Source organism: Zasmidium cellare (genome assembly GCF_010093935.1).
Source record: "Zasmidium cellare ATCC 36951 unplaced genomic scaffold M409scaffold_24, whole genome shotgun sequence".
NCBI classification, from domain to species: Eukaryota; Fungi; Ascomycota; class Dothideomycetes; order Mycosphaerellales; family Mycosphaerellaceae; genus Zasmidium; species Zasmidium cellare.
Genome location: NW_022986968.1, coordinates 27,585 through 42,791, shown reverse-complemented (window position 1 = coordinate 42,791; position 15,207 = coordinate 27,585). Strand labels below are relative to the sequence as shown.

The window sequence follows — 15,207 nt, the reverse complement described above, 5'->3', positions numbered from 1 at the left end:
GCTGCGACGATCTCTCATCTCCTGCAAGGACCACCGCACACCGTCGCTGGCAAAAGCCGGGACACCATCACGACCACCTCGCATACACCGCGCTCAAGCTACCACCACTACAATCAACACACCACACGCACACCTCCAGACCTGTCCACCACCCATTGACGGCCTGCATCCCTTGCCTGACGCCGGCGCCGCTCCCGTCCTCGTCGCAGCGACCATCCTCCTCAACCCGCCATCTCAATCCTTCTCGGCCCTGACCGCTCCTATCGAACCTTTCTCCCTGCAATGGCTTCCAAAGTACGCACAACCTCCACACCCACACCCTCTGCGCCAAGCTAACACAACATGTCGCAGTTCCTCCGGGAATACAAGCTCGTCGTCGTCGGAGGTGGTGGCGTGGGAAAGAGTTGCTTGACTATCCAGCTCATCCAGTCCCACTTCGTCGACGAATATGATCCGACCATTGAAGGTGAGAATGCGCTTCACATTATTCCATGTGCGCCGCACATCGAGAACTAACACCGCCCCATCCAGACTCCTACCGCAAGCAGTGCGTCATCGACGATGAGGTCGCACTCCTAGACGTTCTCGATACCGCCGGCCAAGAAGAGTACTCCGCCATGCGCGAGCAATACATGCGAACCGGTGAAGGCTTCCTGCTCGTCTACAGCATCACGTCGCGGCAAAGCTTCGAAGAGATTGTCACATTCCAACAGCAAATACTGCGGGTCAAGGACAAGGACTACTTTCCCATAATCGTCGTGGGTAACAAGTGCGATTTGGAGTCGGAGCGACAAGTGAGCACAGAAGGTGGGTCTTTTTCTACATACATCTCGCGTTGAGGAGGGTGTGAGATGGCCGCCACGTGGCGGGCACGCGCATTGTCGGACATGCTCGCGCGCACGCACGCCACGGCCACGTGATGATGATTTCTCGCATATGTGATTGTTTTTTGGAAGCTGATGTCATGATAGAGGGCAAGCAACTCGCGCGATCGTTCGGCTGCAAGTTCATCGAGACGTCCGCCAAGTCACGCATCAACGTCGACAACGCCTTCTACGACATCGTTCGTGAGATTCGGAAATACAACAAGGACATGTCAGGATACCCAGGAGGTGGTGGCAGTGGCGGCAAGCCAAAAGATGAGATGGGCTTCCAAGATCAGGAGCAAGAGGCTGGCTGCTGCGGTAAGTGCGTGGTGATGTAAGGATGTCTTCATCCGCATCAACGTTCAACAATGCGGCATCGCGGCAGCGGCAGCGAGCAGAGTACGGACGAGCAAGCGCGCGAGCAATCGCATCAACCGCGACACTTTGACAGGACGACAAATGGTGTAGTACGGAGTGCATTGGGTATCGAAAAAAACTTCGAAAGACGAGCAATTGAAAGAAAGGTGGAAGGTGGACATTGAATGCTGCAGCGCATTCTGGCGCGTGAACACGCAGACAAGAAGCGAAACGGTTCTTCTTAGAGACGAGCGAAAGAAGAGAGAGTGTGTGTGAGTGAGTGAGATACGGCCGTTTCAAATCATATCAAAAAGCAGCGCAGACCAAACGAGAGAAATGGAGACACTGGCATCGATATTCATTGGATTGCTGATGTGTGTCTGGGGATGAATGTGTGTGTCTCTCTCGGGGATGCGCGATTAACTACTACTATAACCCCTCAATTAACTTTGCATCGACTTTATATCTTGTGTTTTGAGCATGCCTACGATGATAATCAAACACGCTGGAGAGGTCTGGCTGTTGAGTGATGCATTGAGTCGAAGGACAGAAGGACCATCTTATCCGGCGAAAGAAACGAGAACGACGATAAGCCGACACTGTACTCATGGTAAGTATGAAGTCGACACAGATGCACCTGACACATGCAGTCCTTGCGAGGCCACCAAGAATCCAGTATCATTGCCGATGACTTTGCTGATTTGCTGGCTAGCAAGAAGCTTTCGTCTCCTAGCCCATGCTCCGATAAGTACTGAAGCTATACACAAGCGTCCTGTCGCTATGTCCATGCAACCATTCATCCATTCATTTGCATCACCTTTCACGCATCGCTTATTCGTGATTGCTACTACGATCTTCACCCCCCTCTCTCCCTGCGTGTGTTACCAACATATACTCCTCCCCAACCTCTCCCCTTCCACCCCACCCCACACCCTCTCTCCTCCCTCCCATCCACAGAATCTCCCCCTACTCCTCCCCCCTCAACCGCCCCTCAATCCCCACCACCTCCTCCGCATCCCCAATCTCCAACACCCGCCCCGCCTCCGCCGTATTGCGCATCAGCTCCTTCGCGCCCGCGTACAACATCCTCGGCTCGGCACTACTCGTCGGAGGGAGATAGTTCAGCATAACGTAAGGGACGGAGAGCCGCCCGGAGTCCTGCTGCAGCGGGTAGGAGAGCAGGATGTAGCGCGGCGAGTTGTCCGGGAGGTCGTCGGCGAGGTCTTCCATCGAGGTGTAGGTTGTCGCCGGGGAGGCGGGGTGGATTTCGAGGGTGGATTTGTTGATTTGGTCTTTTCTTACCACACACCCAGACTGTCAGTTCTATTGCTATGTTATGAGTGTTGGTAGGGAGGGGAGGGAGGCGGACATATCACAGCCTGGGGATCTTTGGCGCGGGAGGTGGTTAGGCGGAATTTTCGCAGGAGGTCTTTGGTTTCGGTGGAGAAGGTGTAGAGGCGTTGTTCGGAGGACATCTTGTTCGTCTTGTTCGCTCTGGGCTGGGGTGGTTGTGTTTCGCGGGGATGAGTATCTGTATCTGTATCAAAGCCCCTCCAAAGGCTGAACTTCAAGTGAAGTGAAGTGCCCCAGCAAGCAAGCAAGCTCCAAACGCCCCGCAATCGGCCCCCTCCCTCCTCCATCATCACCACAACACCAACCTCACCCGAACCTTTACACAACCACATGCACACACAACATGATATGACATCTCCCAATTGATATTGTTTCCATCTAATGTTCTCCCGCCTCAACCAACTCGCACGCCACCTCTCCCGTCCCCTCCCCAACTACCTCCACACCAGCGCCTTCGCCGCAACCTCACGACCAAGCGTCTTGACGTCACGAGTCGCAACCGCAATGGCCGCGGCAGAGAACAGCAAGAAGATGATCCACACGGCGGGGTGTATAATCATCGGGGACGAAGTACTAGGAGGGAAGGTAAGCCAAAGCCCATCTCTCATCCTGACATCAGTGAGACTGAACCAAATGGCTGAAAAGTAGATCCTTCTCTCTAGACAGTCGACACCAACTCCGCCTACCTCGCAAAGTACTGCTTCAGCCTCGGCATCACGCTCAAACGCATCGAAGTCATCGCCGACGACGAGGCCGAAATCGTCGAAGCCACCCGCCGCATGTCCTCGTCCTACGACTTCGTCGTCACCTCCGGCGGCATCGGCCCCACGCACGACGACATCACCTACCAGTCCATCGCCAAGGCCTTCGATCTGCCGCTCGTGCTGCACGAGGTCGCGCTGGAGAAGATGAAGAAGCTGAGTCGGCCGCATCCGAGCCAGAGGGAGTTTAGTTGGGACGTGGATTCGCCCGCGCGGAGGGCCAAGTTGCGGATGATTCAGTTGCCTTATGATAAAGAGCTGCCTGATGAGGATCAGGTGATTTTTGTGAGTGAAGATCTTTGGGTGCCGATTAGTGTGGCGAATGGGAATATCCACATCCTGCCTGGGATTCCGAGGCTCTTTGAGAAGATGCTGGAAGGGTTGAAGCCTAGGTTACTCCCGAGGCTGGTGGATCCTGAGGGGAAAGGGGTGCATCGGATCTTGTTCAGTACGCCGCTGGCGGAGAGCGAGGTTGCGGATTATCTCACGCAGTTGTCGGGCAAGGTGGAGAGTAAGGGGGTCAAGGTGGGCAGTTATCCGAGATGGGGCAAGTCGAGGAATACCGTGACGTTGGTTGGAAAGGATAAAGAGTATATGGAGTCGTTGGTGTCTGAGGTGGCAGAGGGTGTTAAGGGGCGAAGAGTGCAGGTTGAAGGTGAAGATGACGATGAGGGCAGTGATAAAGACACATAAAAGAAAAGCCTGCAAATCAATGGCTTCCACAATCCCCCTTTGACGTACGTCCTGCTCTCCTCGCCGAGTCTGCAATCCTCTCCTCTCCCCTCTAGACTCAACTCGCCCAAGGCGTGATCTGAATCACAGGACTTTCCCTTTCCATCGGAGGCGTATCTATGGGCGTAGCGGTAGCAGTCGGCGCAGGATCAGACCTCACACTGAACGACTGCTGGGCCATGATCTGGTAATTTCGCTGCCGCCGGGCTTCATCCGACCCCTTCGATCGTTGACGAGCGGCCTCCTCTGCATGCTCCGGGTCATGCCCAATCGTGGTCCGAGTCTTGCCACCTTCGCCATGCAGACCCGAAAACCAATCTACCTCGCTTTGACGGCGGGTGCGAGAGTGCGATCGTGACGAGAGTCGTGACCCCTGGCTGCGGTCGCGGGGCTCCAGTTCTCTCGGTGCTAGGAGCTCAGATCGTGCTTGTCGCGAGGCGGTGGTTCGCAGGCTGGAGAACGGACTGGTGAACCGCGTGACGGCGGATCTTCTCGAGGAGCGATGGCTTCCGTCTGGGGAGGATGGAGCGTTGGATGTGGTGTGAGATTGATGGCGCCTGGTCCAAGTGATGCGACGGCTTTTGAAATACCAAGGGCTTCTTCTAATCGTGAGTGATTTGGCGACGGCTTTGGGCTGTTGGGCTGGCGGAGAAGCCGGTGCGAAAGATTGGCGGCGGTTCCAGGTGATTGGCATTGCAGGTGACGGCTGTGGGGAGGGAGTTGGCGTTGACATGGCATAGGGTTGGTGTGAGGGAAGTCGAGGCGGACGTGGTCTGGCATGGCCGACTTGGGCTGAGCCTCCAGTCGCAGGACCAGATGGAGAGTTTCCGGTCGTGTTCAGGGGGTCGGTGGGAGACCTGAATGCGCCGCCTTCAAAGACGACAAAGAACGGCTTGGCGCAGGGCACTGTCGCGAGGGTGATGCTGATGTGCAGCGTTACGTTAGATATCAAGCTGGTGTCAGTCTGGTCTTTGGTCGGGTTGTCTCTTCTATGGAAGACATGGTACATGTACTGCAAGCGGACTATCAGAGGGGCAAGGAGTCTGCGGGCTGTCTTAGCTGCCATGGTCTCACGTTCAAGAGAGTGGTCACCTACAAGAGACGAAGTGCAAATGCCGAGATGACTTTCGTCTTGGAGGAGAAGGGCATTTTGACATGCTACACCAAGAGCACCGCCGTCTTGACCAGGAAAAGCTCGACCAGGCCGCTGATGATGCTGTTGCCAAGCCATATGTCCCAGCGATTGATGGTGCAGGTGGTGCTGCTGAGTATCCAAGGAGTAGGGAACCTGCAGGCGAATACGACCAGAAAGGTCGAAATCAGACAGCACAAGCCGCTCGCGATGGCGAGGCCGTATGCAAGGACCAGATGCATGCGGACTTTCGCAATGCGGCAGATCAGGAAGGCGACCGAAACCTGGGCGAAGCAAGATGCGAACATGTAGAGCATGCTCTGGCACCACAGGAGGAGGAAAAAGGTGTTTCTGTGGAAGTTGGCCACGTGTTCAATGTCTTCGCCCAGGCCGTAGGAGACATCGACGAGGGCGATGGTAGAGAATGAAGTGCCGAAGATGGTGGCGGCGGCACATGCCCCGTCGTCCCAGCCAAAGGGTCCATTGACTTTCATGCGCAGGAAGGCCCGGACGAGGAAGACCAGGATGGACCAGATGATGGCGGTCGTGGAGACGATGGCGATGTATTGGGAGCCGGCTGCAAGGTCGAAGGCGCCTCTCGCAGGGTCGATGGGATTAGTGAGGTTGGTGGCCATGCATGGTGGTTGATATTCGATTTTCTAGGACGGTCGAGAGGATGTGTCGAGCGTCGACGTCGCCTCACGTGGACCTTATATGTATACGGACCTGTGACCATACAACACAGCACAGGGATGCTGAATCCAGGTACCGCGGAGGTGGAACTACCAAGTGCGCTCCCTCGTAGCTCCCTGGACGGAAGCAATGGCCTATCGATCGGGATGCTGGGCACGGCAGTTGCTAAGGACCGGCTCTATTGACGGAAAGCACAACGAGGTGATGGTCGTCAACATCCTCATCACATGCCCGTCGCACACTCATCGCCACCACTCGACCATTCCTTCACCCCTCACTCCACCCACCATGCCGCCGCACGACTCCTACACCACGCCTCTCACGCCTCACCTTCCCTACCGCAGCTATTCCGGGAAGTCATCTCCTCTTGACGCAACCACGCCTTCAACCTCGCCAGACCATCACCATGGACTGCTGGATCACTCACAATTGACTAGCCGACGGCCGCCAACAATTGGAGGTTCTGGCATGCACCCCACTCAACAAAGATCCACCCGCAAACAGGAGATTCAGAAGGACTTCCGCCATCTAGCTACGATTGGCTTCACATCCCTGGTCATGGGGACGTGGGAGATCCTCCTGACTGCCAACCTGCCCGCGCTTGCCAACGGTGGCACTTCCACCCTCTTCTGGTCGATGATATGGTGTTACATCGGACAGCTCTTCGTGGTTCTGTCTCTGGCGGAGTTGAGCTCAATGGTACCCATGACAGGAGGCCAGTACCAGTGGGTGAGTGTGTTTGCGCCCCTGCGCTTTCAGAAGCCTTGGGCGTACTTCTCGGGCTGGCTATGCTCCATCGGGTGGCAGTCTAGATTCACAGCGGATTGCTACATCGTGGCTGGCACCATTCAGGCCCTCATCGACATCAACCACGACCTTAAGTATGAGAAGTCTCCGTGGCACCAGGGTCTGCTGACTGTTCTGGTGGCTATTGTCATTTCAGCATTCAATGCTCTGGCGGCGGGGCACTTGTCAATCGCCGAAGGTTTCTTCGCTGTATGCCACGTCTTCGCCTTCGTGCCCATTGTGGTATCCCTCTGGGTCCTCGGCCCTGTCAACAGCGCCAGAGAGGTTCTCCTCAACTTCACCGATCACGGAGGCGGGTGGAGACACAGAATCATCATGCCGCTCGTGGGTCAGATCAGCAGCATGTTCGTCGTGCAGGGGAGCGATGCTGTCGTTCACATTGCCGACGAGGTGGACGATGCTGGCGTCTTGATGCCGCAATGCATGCTGTGGGCATTCTTGCTCAACGTGCCCATGACACTCATCATGCTGGTCACCCTCTGCTTCAACGTTGGAGACGTGGACGACGCCGTCAATGGTATCTTTCCACCGTTCGTGTCGATTTTCAAATTCTCGTTCCGCTCGGTGCAAGCAACGACAGCCTTCACCATTGTCATCCTATGCCTGCTCGTCATGATCGCTGTCAGTACCATGGTGGCCACATCACGACACTTGTTCGCCTTTGGGTAAGATGCTCGAATACGCATCCGTTGTGAAATGCTGAAGTTGATGATTGCAGTAGACGAGAGGTCGCCCTCTACTACCCCAGCTGGTTCAGCAAGGTCAATGTTCGATTCAAAGTCCCCCTCAACGCCATCCTCAGCACGACCTTCTTCGCAACGCTTGTAGCACTGGCGACGATGGCCTGCTCCGAGGCACTGAATACAATGATCGGCCTTTCAGTTTGCTGCTTGATGACGACCTACATGGCGTCAATTGGCAGCCTGATCTGGAGACGACTTCGGCGTGAGGAGCTACTAAAAGCACGTTGGTCATTGGGCCGCGCAGGGCTCCCCGTCACCTGTGCTGCGTTCTTGTACTGCGCCTGGTGTTTCTTCTGGTCTTTCTGGCCAAGATTCCACAACGTGAGTGGCAACAACTTCCAGTGGACCAGTCTGTTATTCTCTGTGGTGGTACTGCTCATGGTGTTGTGTTACAGAGGAGGCAGGAAGAGGAAGCGGTCGTTTGAGTTTGATGATTCTACTTATACTCTTCAACCTATGCCGCTGTGGAATGGCTCAGACTGAGTGAGGCGGTTCAAACAATCTTTCCTGACCTATCTAGTATTACAAACCGGACTCCTCTGCTCAAAGCGCAAGTTTCGATATTCGACCGTCTTCGGAAGAGGCCAGACCTTAGTTCCATCCAAGAGCTTTGGCAGGTTTGCTGACTTCGCTTGCACTGTCAGAGTGAAGTGTAGACTCTGTCTCCGTTGCTTTGCCGGGCACCACATGTGCTGAAGTCACACGATTGCCATGGTCGAATGCACTCGCTGTGCGATCCTCAAGCTTGTCTGACGCACTCTCAGCCGGCCGCATACCCCGTTCGATCTGTCGCTCGAACGACACTTGCCTCAGCCTGTCCGTCTCGGCCATCGTCAGCTGCAAGTACACCTCCACACCAACCGCATGCAACATCAAAGCCAACCACAGCGCCATCCCAAAGCTCGACTCAAAAGGAGCAGCAACCTCTTCCTTACCCATGGGATTCAGAAAATTGGCATGCACAGCGGCATACCCATCGACGTCCTCCCGACACGCAGCATACATTTCCACATTCCCACCCGAACCCGCGATCTGTCGGCATGGCATGGCGATGTAGTAAGATCCAATCTGCCCGATGGTAACGACTGCGATGATCATGATGATTCGCAGGGTGATGATACTGCCGGCGTAGAACCAACAGCGAAGCATCCAGGCGCGATGTCGATCGATTCGTAGGCGTTTGATGTCGATGTAGGCCAGAATAGCGCTTCCTGTCGTTCCGATGGCCAGCACCCCGACGCCCGCCTGGGTAGACAGTGTGCCGCCGAATGCCCTTCGCGCGATCATCACCGCGCCCACATTCCCTGTGAGCAGCAAGAGAACCACGACGTAACCATTGATCCGGTGGAACAGCGGCAACTTATGTCTCACCACCGGCACAAACTGCACAACCGCAAGTAATCCAGCAGAAATGATACTGATAAGATGGATATGTATCCCGATATTGTAGTATTCTTGTCGATACCAGTAAGCTTCCCCTGGAGCGGCGGAGGAGAGAAAAGTTCCGTTGACGTTGAGGTAGGGCGTGCGGGCGAGGCTGAAACCTAATAGGGCTCCGGCGAAGATGAAGAAGAGGAGGAAGTTGTAGGAGTGCTGGAAACCGATGGTGTGGGAGAAGCGTTGGAGGAGGGTTTGTGGGAGAGACATTTTGGAGCCGCTTGTAAGGTAGGAGATGGCTGTGCTGTTTTTCTGGGGGTTGGGGGGTTGGATGTAATGCATTGAGTGCCTACCGTGGGGATGTCGAACTTGTTTATATACGGTGTCTACAGTATACGTAGTGGTATCGTTGATGGATACTTGCTACACATTATTGCAAAGCATGTCCCGCCTGGAGTACAGAACAAAGAAGAAGTGAAGTCACCACTCAGTTGCACCAGGCTCGGCGAAGGATTCCACCCATCCGCTAGGCTCAGTCAAATCCCCATTGCGACAGACCGGCATCGATTAGGGCCAACTAAATTGGCGCCGAGACTCTAGCTAAGCTTGATTGAGCCTCCGGCCAATTTAGCGTCCACGTGCTCGCTGACTTCACGTCCATCTGCGATCTCTCGATCCTGCCAGATCGCTTCGACAGCACAGCACCCAGCCGTGCATCACAGTCGCTACAGCACCCACACCCACCATGTCCTCGGAAACCACGGCGTCCCCCCTCAACATCGTCTTCGTCCACCCCGACCTGGGCATCGGCGGCGCAGAACGCCTCGTCATCGACGCAGCCGTCGGCCTGCAGGCGCTAGGGCACCGAGTCACGATCCTGACCTCGTACCGCAACAAGGAGCATTGTTTCGAGGAGGCGCGCGATGGTACGTTCTTTATTCCAAACAGAGAGAGAGAAGTTTTTTTGGAGAGTGCCGTCTTAAGGCTAAGGAGTGTGAATTTCAAAGGCTGAGAACTCTCGCAAGGCACCCTCGACGTCCGCGTGCGCGGCGATGCGCTGTTTCCTGCGAGTATTGGGGGCCGGTTGAGTATCCTGTTCAGTATCCTGCGGCAGTTGAGTCTGGTGGCGAGTACGGGGCTCGCGTCGGGCGAGTTGAGGGAGTTGGATCCGGATGTGTTCATTGTGGATCAGCTCAGTGCATGCATACCGTTCTTTCGGCTGCTGTACCCTAAGGCGAAGGTGCTGTTCTATGGACATTATCCGGATCGGTTACTGGTGAAGGAGGAGGATGGATATCGGAAATATCTCAAGAGGCTATACCGGATACCTTTCGATGCCTTGGAGGGGTGGAGCACGGGGTGTTCGGACGGGATTGTGGTCAACAGCAAGTACACACGGTCGATCTTCCGACAGACGTTTCCGAGTATGCGGACGAGGGATTTGAAGGTCATATATCCCTGTGTGGATACGAATGAGACGAAGAATGGATTTAAAGATGCGGCGATGTGGCCGGATAAGAAGATCTTGCTGAGCATCAATCGGTTCGAGGGGAAGAAGAATCTGGATCTGGCGATCAAGGCTTACGCAAACCTCTCCACGGATGAGAGGACTCGAGCGAGGCTTGTTGTTGCGGGGGGTTTCGACCCGCGGAATCACGAAAATAATATCACGCACAAACATCTCCAGGACTTGTCGGAATCACTCAGCCTCCGCCACGCGACGTTCAGGAGTAAAGACACCGCCTTGACCGACCTCTCCAACGACAACATCGACCTCCTCTTCCTCCTCTCCATCCCCCACGACCTCAAGCAACGCCTCCTCCACTCCGCCGGTCTCCTCATCTACACTCCTCGAAACGAGCACTTCGGCATCGTGCCCCTCGAAGCCATGCTCGCCGGCGTCCCTGTCCTCGCAACCAACACCGGTGGACCCCTCGAAACGATCTACGACGGCAGGACAGGCTGGCTCCGAAGCCCCGAGAAAGTCGAGCAATGGACAGACGTCATGCGAAAACCTCTCATCCCCTCAAGCGCGGAGACACTAAGGGGAATGGGCCAGAAAGGCCGGGAGAGGGTACTCGCGGAATTCAGCCAGACGAAGATGAGTCGGAGTTTCGATCAGGAAGTCCAACGGCTCGTGCAGAGTCAGACGCCGCGGCCGAGCATCGTGTCGACGTGGATGCTGCTGGCTATCGTCGTCACCATCATCGCTGTGATCGGTGGCATCGTCGCGATGAGATTCCTCACTGCAGAGGGTGGGGATCAGCTGGCGAAGGCGGGGAAGAGCGTTGCTGCGAATGGCACGCCGGTCGCGAATGGGGCTCCTGTTGCGAATGGGACGCCTGCGGCGGCGAAGGTTGAGTTGTAGGATGGGGAAGACGAAGTCGACAGATGGGAATATCATCGATAGAGGGCGTTTGGATTGGATATGGGCATGGGCATGGGCATGGGCATTGCATCCTTTGATATCCCGCCTTGATTCTTCGAGGCATGCTGAATCGTTTGTGGATGGGTATTACGTCTTCGTGGTATAGTTAATAATAATCATCTATTCCAAGGCACCCAAAGGGACTACGTGGCTGCCTGCTCGTTACTCGCAAACTGTCCAAGCTATCTGGAATATTTTGGGGACCTTCTTTGGCTTAGACCGGATTCTTCGCCCTCACCCGAAACGGATGCGCCTCCGTGTTGTAGACAAACTCGTTCTTCTTGTCATCGCCTTCTTGAACATGCTATTCATCAAGTCAGCCCACAACCCCCAAAACGACACATTAATCATGCCGCACTTACCCAACTCCCTCGCTTCGGCGTCTGGATCAAATACTGATACTTCAGCACCTCCGCCAACATGAAACTCTCCTGCCGATTCAGCGTCGGACTGAACCCGCCCCCATTCTGCTCCAGCACATTCACGCAATCGCTGAACCCAGACCCGACGACGAGGCTTGCGTTCTGCGCGACGGTGTACGCCCACGCGACGTCGCGCCAGTACTGGTTGCCCGTGGTCTGGTAGGCGTAGTACCAGCTCTCGACGGCCTCGGGGGACTGGCCGCCGTTGAAGACGTCCGGGTCCGGGATGAAGTAGCCGGCGGAGGCGTAGTAGTCGCTCTGGGCGGTGAGGTTGGGGTTCTGCAGGAGGGTGGTGTTCCAGCTGTAGAGCAAGGGGCCGATTCCGGAGGCGGTGTAGCGGTAGCCGTTGGCGCAGAATTCGCTGAAGGCGAGGCCGTAGGAGCGGTAGGTGGATTGGGAGAGGACGGTGCTGGCGAGGAGGAAGTTGCCGCCGATGAAGCAGGCGAGTTGTTCGGTGTAGTTTATGACTTGGGGGCCTACGTAGGCACCGGCCATTTGTAGGTCTGGGCGGCTGCTGGGGCTGCTGATGAGGTGCGCGATGGTGGAGTCGGCGGCGGAGACCCAGCGGTCGCGGTATTGTTGGTATTTGTCCGGGTCGTAGACGAACCTAATAGGTATGTAATTAGCACTGCATGATGAGGAGTGTCCTGGATGTACGTACATCTTGATGAGATATTCGTATCCGCTATCGCTGCCCCCTATCCATCCGCCGCTCTGGTCGACGACAGCACCGGTGTCGACGCTGTACTGTCCACCAGTAAGACCCGGCCACACCTCCTGTGCATTGAAGAAGTATTCTTCCGCTCGTGATGCCAGCTCACCGTACGACGGATCCCCGCTCAGATCGGACAGATGCTGCCATTCCAGGATCAGGGTGCCGAACTCTGCAAGGCCGGCGTAGTACTGACCGTCCTGCTGCTGCTGCGCGGCGAAAGACTGGCTGTCGATGTTGATGACGTTCACTGGGATGCCGGTTGTGGTGTTGAAGGCGAATTTGAGGGTGTCGGCCAATGTTTTTGCCTGCGTGAGGAGTGCGTCTACGTTGTCGTCGTTGGAGGCCAGGTCGCTGAATGGGCCTTTGAGGAGGTCGTACGCAGATAGCAGTCCACCCAGATAGCGAATTGTCGTTTCGAACAAGGAGGTGGTGGTCGGATTGGGCGAGTTGTTCTTGGTGAAGTCAATGGTTGGTACGAACTGCAAGATATCATCCACAATGTCCTGCTGCTCCATGATGATCGCCGTATCCAGGCCATCTATTGCCGTCAGCCCCCAACCATTGCGAGAGTCGCTGAAGCTGTTGTTCTGAGGAAGCAGGTCATCGTGAGGGAAAGCATATTGGCGATAGCCGTTCCAAGCGAATCTGAACTGTGCAATCACAGCTTCAGCACGCTCTTGCTGATCTTGAGGAAAGCCAGTGTAGTCGTAGTTGGTGCCGCATTGGCCCTGGTAGGTCTGCTGTTGCTGGCAATTGCCGTTGTTGCTACTCTGGCGACGTTCGAGACTCTCACGAGCACACTCGGGGATCAGCTGGGCGTGTATGGATGTAGTAGCGATTCCGAACGCGAGTGCTGTCCCCAGCGAGAGTAGAGGTGACCACATATCTCTTCTGGCAGATCCAGGAGGGACGGTGATGGATGAAGAATGGAGTCGTAGACGGCTTCCTCAACGCAAGGATATGAATACCGCCCAAGTCGAATATCTCGCTGGTGCTACCGCCGTACTATCTTGTGTCCGCGTAGCAAATACCAAACCGAATGCGTGTGTTGCAGCGTCCCGTGCAAAGGGCAGAGGACGAGCATTATGTGCGACATTGCCAATCTCCCCCAACCCTTCCCAGCTCTTGCCATTCTCGCTCCTGGATGCTTCCCTGTCCTCTTGCCTCATGCGTGCTCTGCTGGCGATGCGTCGCCGCGTCTTCATCTTGTTTCATGTCTACTGCCGCGTCGGAGGACGGGATGATGATGGCGAGGAGGAAAGGTGTCAACTGCGAGGCCTCGCTCAAGAGAGCGGTGCTGCATTGCCGGTGTCTGCTCTTCGGTGATGGTCGCCGCCGCATGGGTTGAGTTTGGTGTCATCCTTGATTTGAGTGTGCCGCAATTGGAAACAGCACGCAGGATGATGCTGGCGAGGTTGACGACGTACAAAGGGGATCCCCGTCGCACATGACAGATCCTCCTTCGACGGGCATGGTGTTGTGCATATTTCATGGTCCGATTCATCCACATCATGCAGGAACCCGTCGAGGTGTCCTCATGTCTGCCGGCTCCTCTGTCGTGACCGCTGTTTCGGCAGTGAGGTCGTCACTCTTCGCATCATGCAGCACAAAACAGCATCAGCATGTATGTCGGGCGTCGTCACTCTTCTTCAAGCCGCGCCCGCGGGCGACGACGCGATGAAAAGGTGTGTTGGTGGTGGGTAGCCATCAAAAATTACGAGACCGAGGCCCCCGAAGGAGGCTCGTGGCCGCTTCTCACCGCGCTGTGCAATGCAGGAGCCGTGGCTAGGTGCAACTCATTCGTGTGCGAGCGCACCCTCTCAAGGTAAGTATGGAGAGGAAAGGAAGCAGGTGTGCAGAGGAATTTCGGAAATATTTATGCGTCGGATTAAGGTTCGTTAGCGCGCGGGCATATTGGAGCCTCAGGCACCAAAGCTCCGTGCTTTCCTCACCGCCCCGTGAGAACATTGATGGGCTTGAATCAATTTACTTACCGCCGACTCTCTTCACAATGCTTGCTCTGGCTGTTTCTGCTGAACTCGAAGGGTGTGTCTATCATATCACATCCAGGCCTCAGTGACTGATGCTGGCACAGAGTGACGGATCTTCAACCAGAGGACACCGAGCAGGCTCCTTTCTACTACACCTTCAAGGTCCAATGCACATCATGTCGAGAGACGCACCCGAACTTTGTCTCCGTCAGCCGACATGTATGTGCTCTACTTGCCTCCACGAAGTATCGTTGCGAGCTTATATTAATGTTCATCTGCAGGAGCAAAACGAGCAGTCTGGAAGCAGAGGCGAGGCCAACTTCGTGTGGCGATGCAAGAATTGCAAGGTCTGCTACAACGATCTCCAATCGGCCATCCACCTGTACTGATATCCTGCGCACAGAGAGAGCATTCGGCAAACATCATAGACACCCCCAAGTCGTATCCTCAACAAGACCCGCCAAAGTTGCAAAACATCATCACTATCGATTGCAGGGGCCTCGAGTTCGTCGAATTCAAGCCGGATGTAAGTTCGACTCGGGGAGGCGTTGTGAAGTCACTCCACGTGTTCCGCGGGATTTACATGTCTTCACTTCATCGCCACAAACCATGCTTACTAGAGACAGGGCGACTGGAAGGCCACGGGAGTGGAGTCTGGCACAAAGTTCACCGGCATCGATCTCACTGAGGGCGAATGGTTCGACTACGACGAGAAGGCCGGAGAGGAGGTCAGCATCAAGGAGATCAAATGGGAGATTCGGAGAGCATGAGGATGCAGCCAGCGATGCTTGTTCGAGGAAGTCGTAACCATCACTGCCCCTCCACACTAT

The 15,207-nt window shown here is 55.5% G+C and overlaps 10 protein-coding genes across 10 annotated transcripts; 5 read left to right on the top strand and 5 right to left on the bottom strand.

Annotated features, from left to right (window-relative positions):
* Positions 1-282: 282 nt before the first annotated feature.
* Positions 283-1,204, top strand: M409DRAFT_24686 (uncharacterized protein; the record flags this gene model as incomplete). The annotated part of the gene is made up of 4 exons (XM_033807345.1): positions 283-294; positions 352-466; positions 532-807; positions 972-1,204. 4 exons carry the CDS (start codon positions 283-285, stop codon positions 1,202-1,204), a joined length of 636 nt encoding a protein of 211 aa, XP_033665670.1.
* Positions 1,205-2,189: 985 nt separating this feature from the next.
* M409DRAFT_67529 (uncharacterized protein) lies at positions 2,190-2,698 on the bottom strand (the record flags this gene model as incomplete). The annotated part of the gene is made up of 2 exons (XM_033817448.1): positions 2,190-2,515; positions 2,593-2,698. 2 exons carry the CDS (start codon positions 2,696-2,698, stop codon positions 2,190-2,192), a joined length of 432 nt encoding a protein of 143 aa, XP_033665669.1.
* Positions 2,699-2,957: 259 nt separating this feature from the next.
* On the top strand, positions 2,958-4,030 carry M409DRAFT_67528 (uncharacterized protein; the record flags this gene model as incomplete). Its single annotated transcript, XM_033817447.1, has 2 exons — positions 2,958-3,161; positions 3,239-4,030. The coding sequence occupies 2 exons, from the start codon at positions 2,958-2,960 to the stop codon at positions 4,028-4,030; spliced, it is 996 nt and encodes a 331-aa protein (XP_033665668.1).
* Positions 4,031-4,127: 97 nt separating this feature from the next.
* Positions 4,128-5,135, bottom strand: M409DRAFT_24683 (uncharacterized protein; the record flags this gene model as incomplete). Its single annotated transcript, XM_033807344.1, has 1 exon — positions 4,128-5,135. One exon carries the CDS (start codon positions 5,133-5,135, stop codon positions 4,128-4,130), a length of 1,008 nt encoding a protein of 335 aa, XP_033665667.1.
* Positions 5,136-5,227: 92 nt separating this feature from the next.
* Positions 5,228-5,836, bottom strand: M409DRAFT_24682 (uncharacterized protein; the record flags this gene model as incomplete). Its single annotated transcript, XM_033807343.1, has 1 exon — positions 5,228-5,836. The coding sequence occupies one exon, from the start codon at positions 5,834-5,836 to the stop codon at positions 5,228-5,230; it is 609 nt and encodes a 202-aa protein (XP_033665666.1).
* Positions 5,837-6,362: 526 nt separating this feature from the next.
* On the top strand, positions 6,363-7,927 carry M409DRAFT_67527 (uncharacterized protein; the record flags this gene model as incomplete). Its single annotated transcript, XM_033817446.1, has 2 exons — positions 6,363-7,366; positions 7,423-7,927. The coding sequence occupies 2 exons, from the start codon at positions 6,363-6,365 to the stop codon at positions 7,925-7,927; spliced, it is 1,509 nt and encodes a 502-aa protein (XP_033665665.1).
* A 108-nt stretch (positions 7,928-8,035) lies between these two features.
* On the bottom strand, positions 8,036-9,091 carry M409DRAFT_24680 (uncharacterized protein; the record flags this gene model as incomplete). Its single annotated transcript, XM_033807342.1, has 1 exon — positions 8,036-9,091. The coding sequence occupies one exon, from the start codon at positions 9,089-9,091 to the stop codon at positions 8,036-8,038; it is 1,056 nt and encodes a 351-aa protein (XP_033665664.1).
* A 475-nt stretch (positions 9,092-9,566) lies between these two features.
* On the top strand, positions 9,567-11,189 carry M409DRAFT_67525 (glycosyltransferase family 4 protein; the record flags this gene model as incomplete). Its single annotated transcript, XM_033817445.1, has 2 exons — positions 9,567-9,747; positions 9,847-11,189. The coding sequence occupies 2 exons, from the start codon at positions 9,567-9,569 to the stop codon at positions 11,187-11,189; spliced, it is 1,524 nt and encodes a 507-aa protein (XP_033665663.1).
* A 274-nt stretch (positions 11,190-11,463) lies between these two features.
* Positions 11,464-13,270, bottom strand: M409DRAFT_56156 (glycoside hydrolase family 47 protein; the record flags this gene model as incomplete). The annotated part of the gene is made up of 3 exons (XM_033813207.1): positions 11,464-11,553; positions 11,612-12,278; positions 12,333-13,270. The coding sequence occupies 3 exons, from the start codon at positions 13,268-13,270 to the stop codon at positions 11,464-11,466; spliced, it is 1,695 nt and encodes a 564-aa protein (XP_033665662.1).
* Positions 13,271-14,397: 1,127 nt separating this feature from the next.
* Positions 14,398-15,147, top strand: M409DRAFT_67523 (uncharacterized protein; the record flags this gene model as incomplete). Its single annotated transcript, XM_033817444.1, has 5 exons — positions 14,398-14,432; positions 14,482-14,596; positions 14,659-14,724; positions 14,781-14,903; positions 15,004-15,147. 5 exons carry the CDS (start codon positions 14,398-14,400, stop codon positions 15,145-15,147), a joined length of 483 nt encoding a protein of 160 aa, XP_033665661.1.
* Positions 15,148-15,207: the final 60 nt, after the last annotated feature.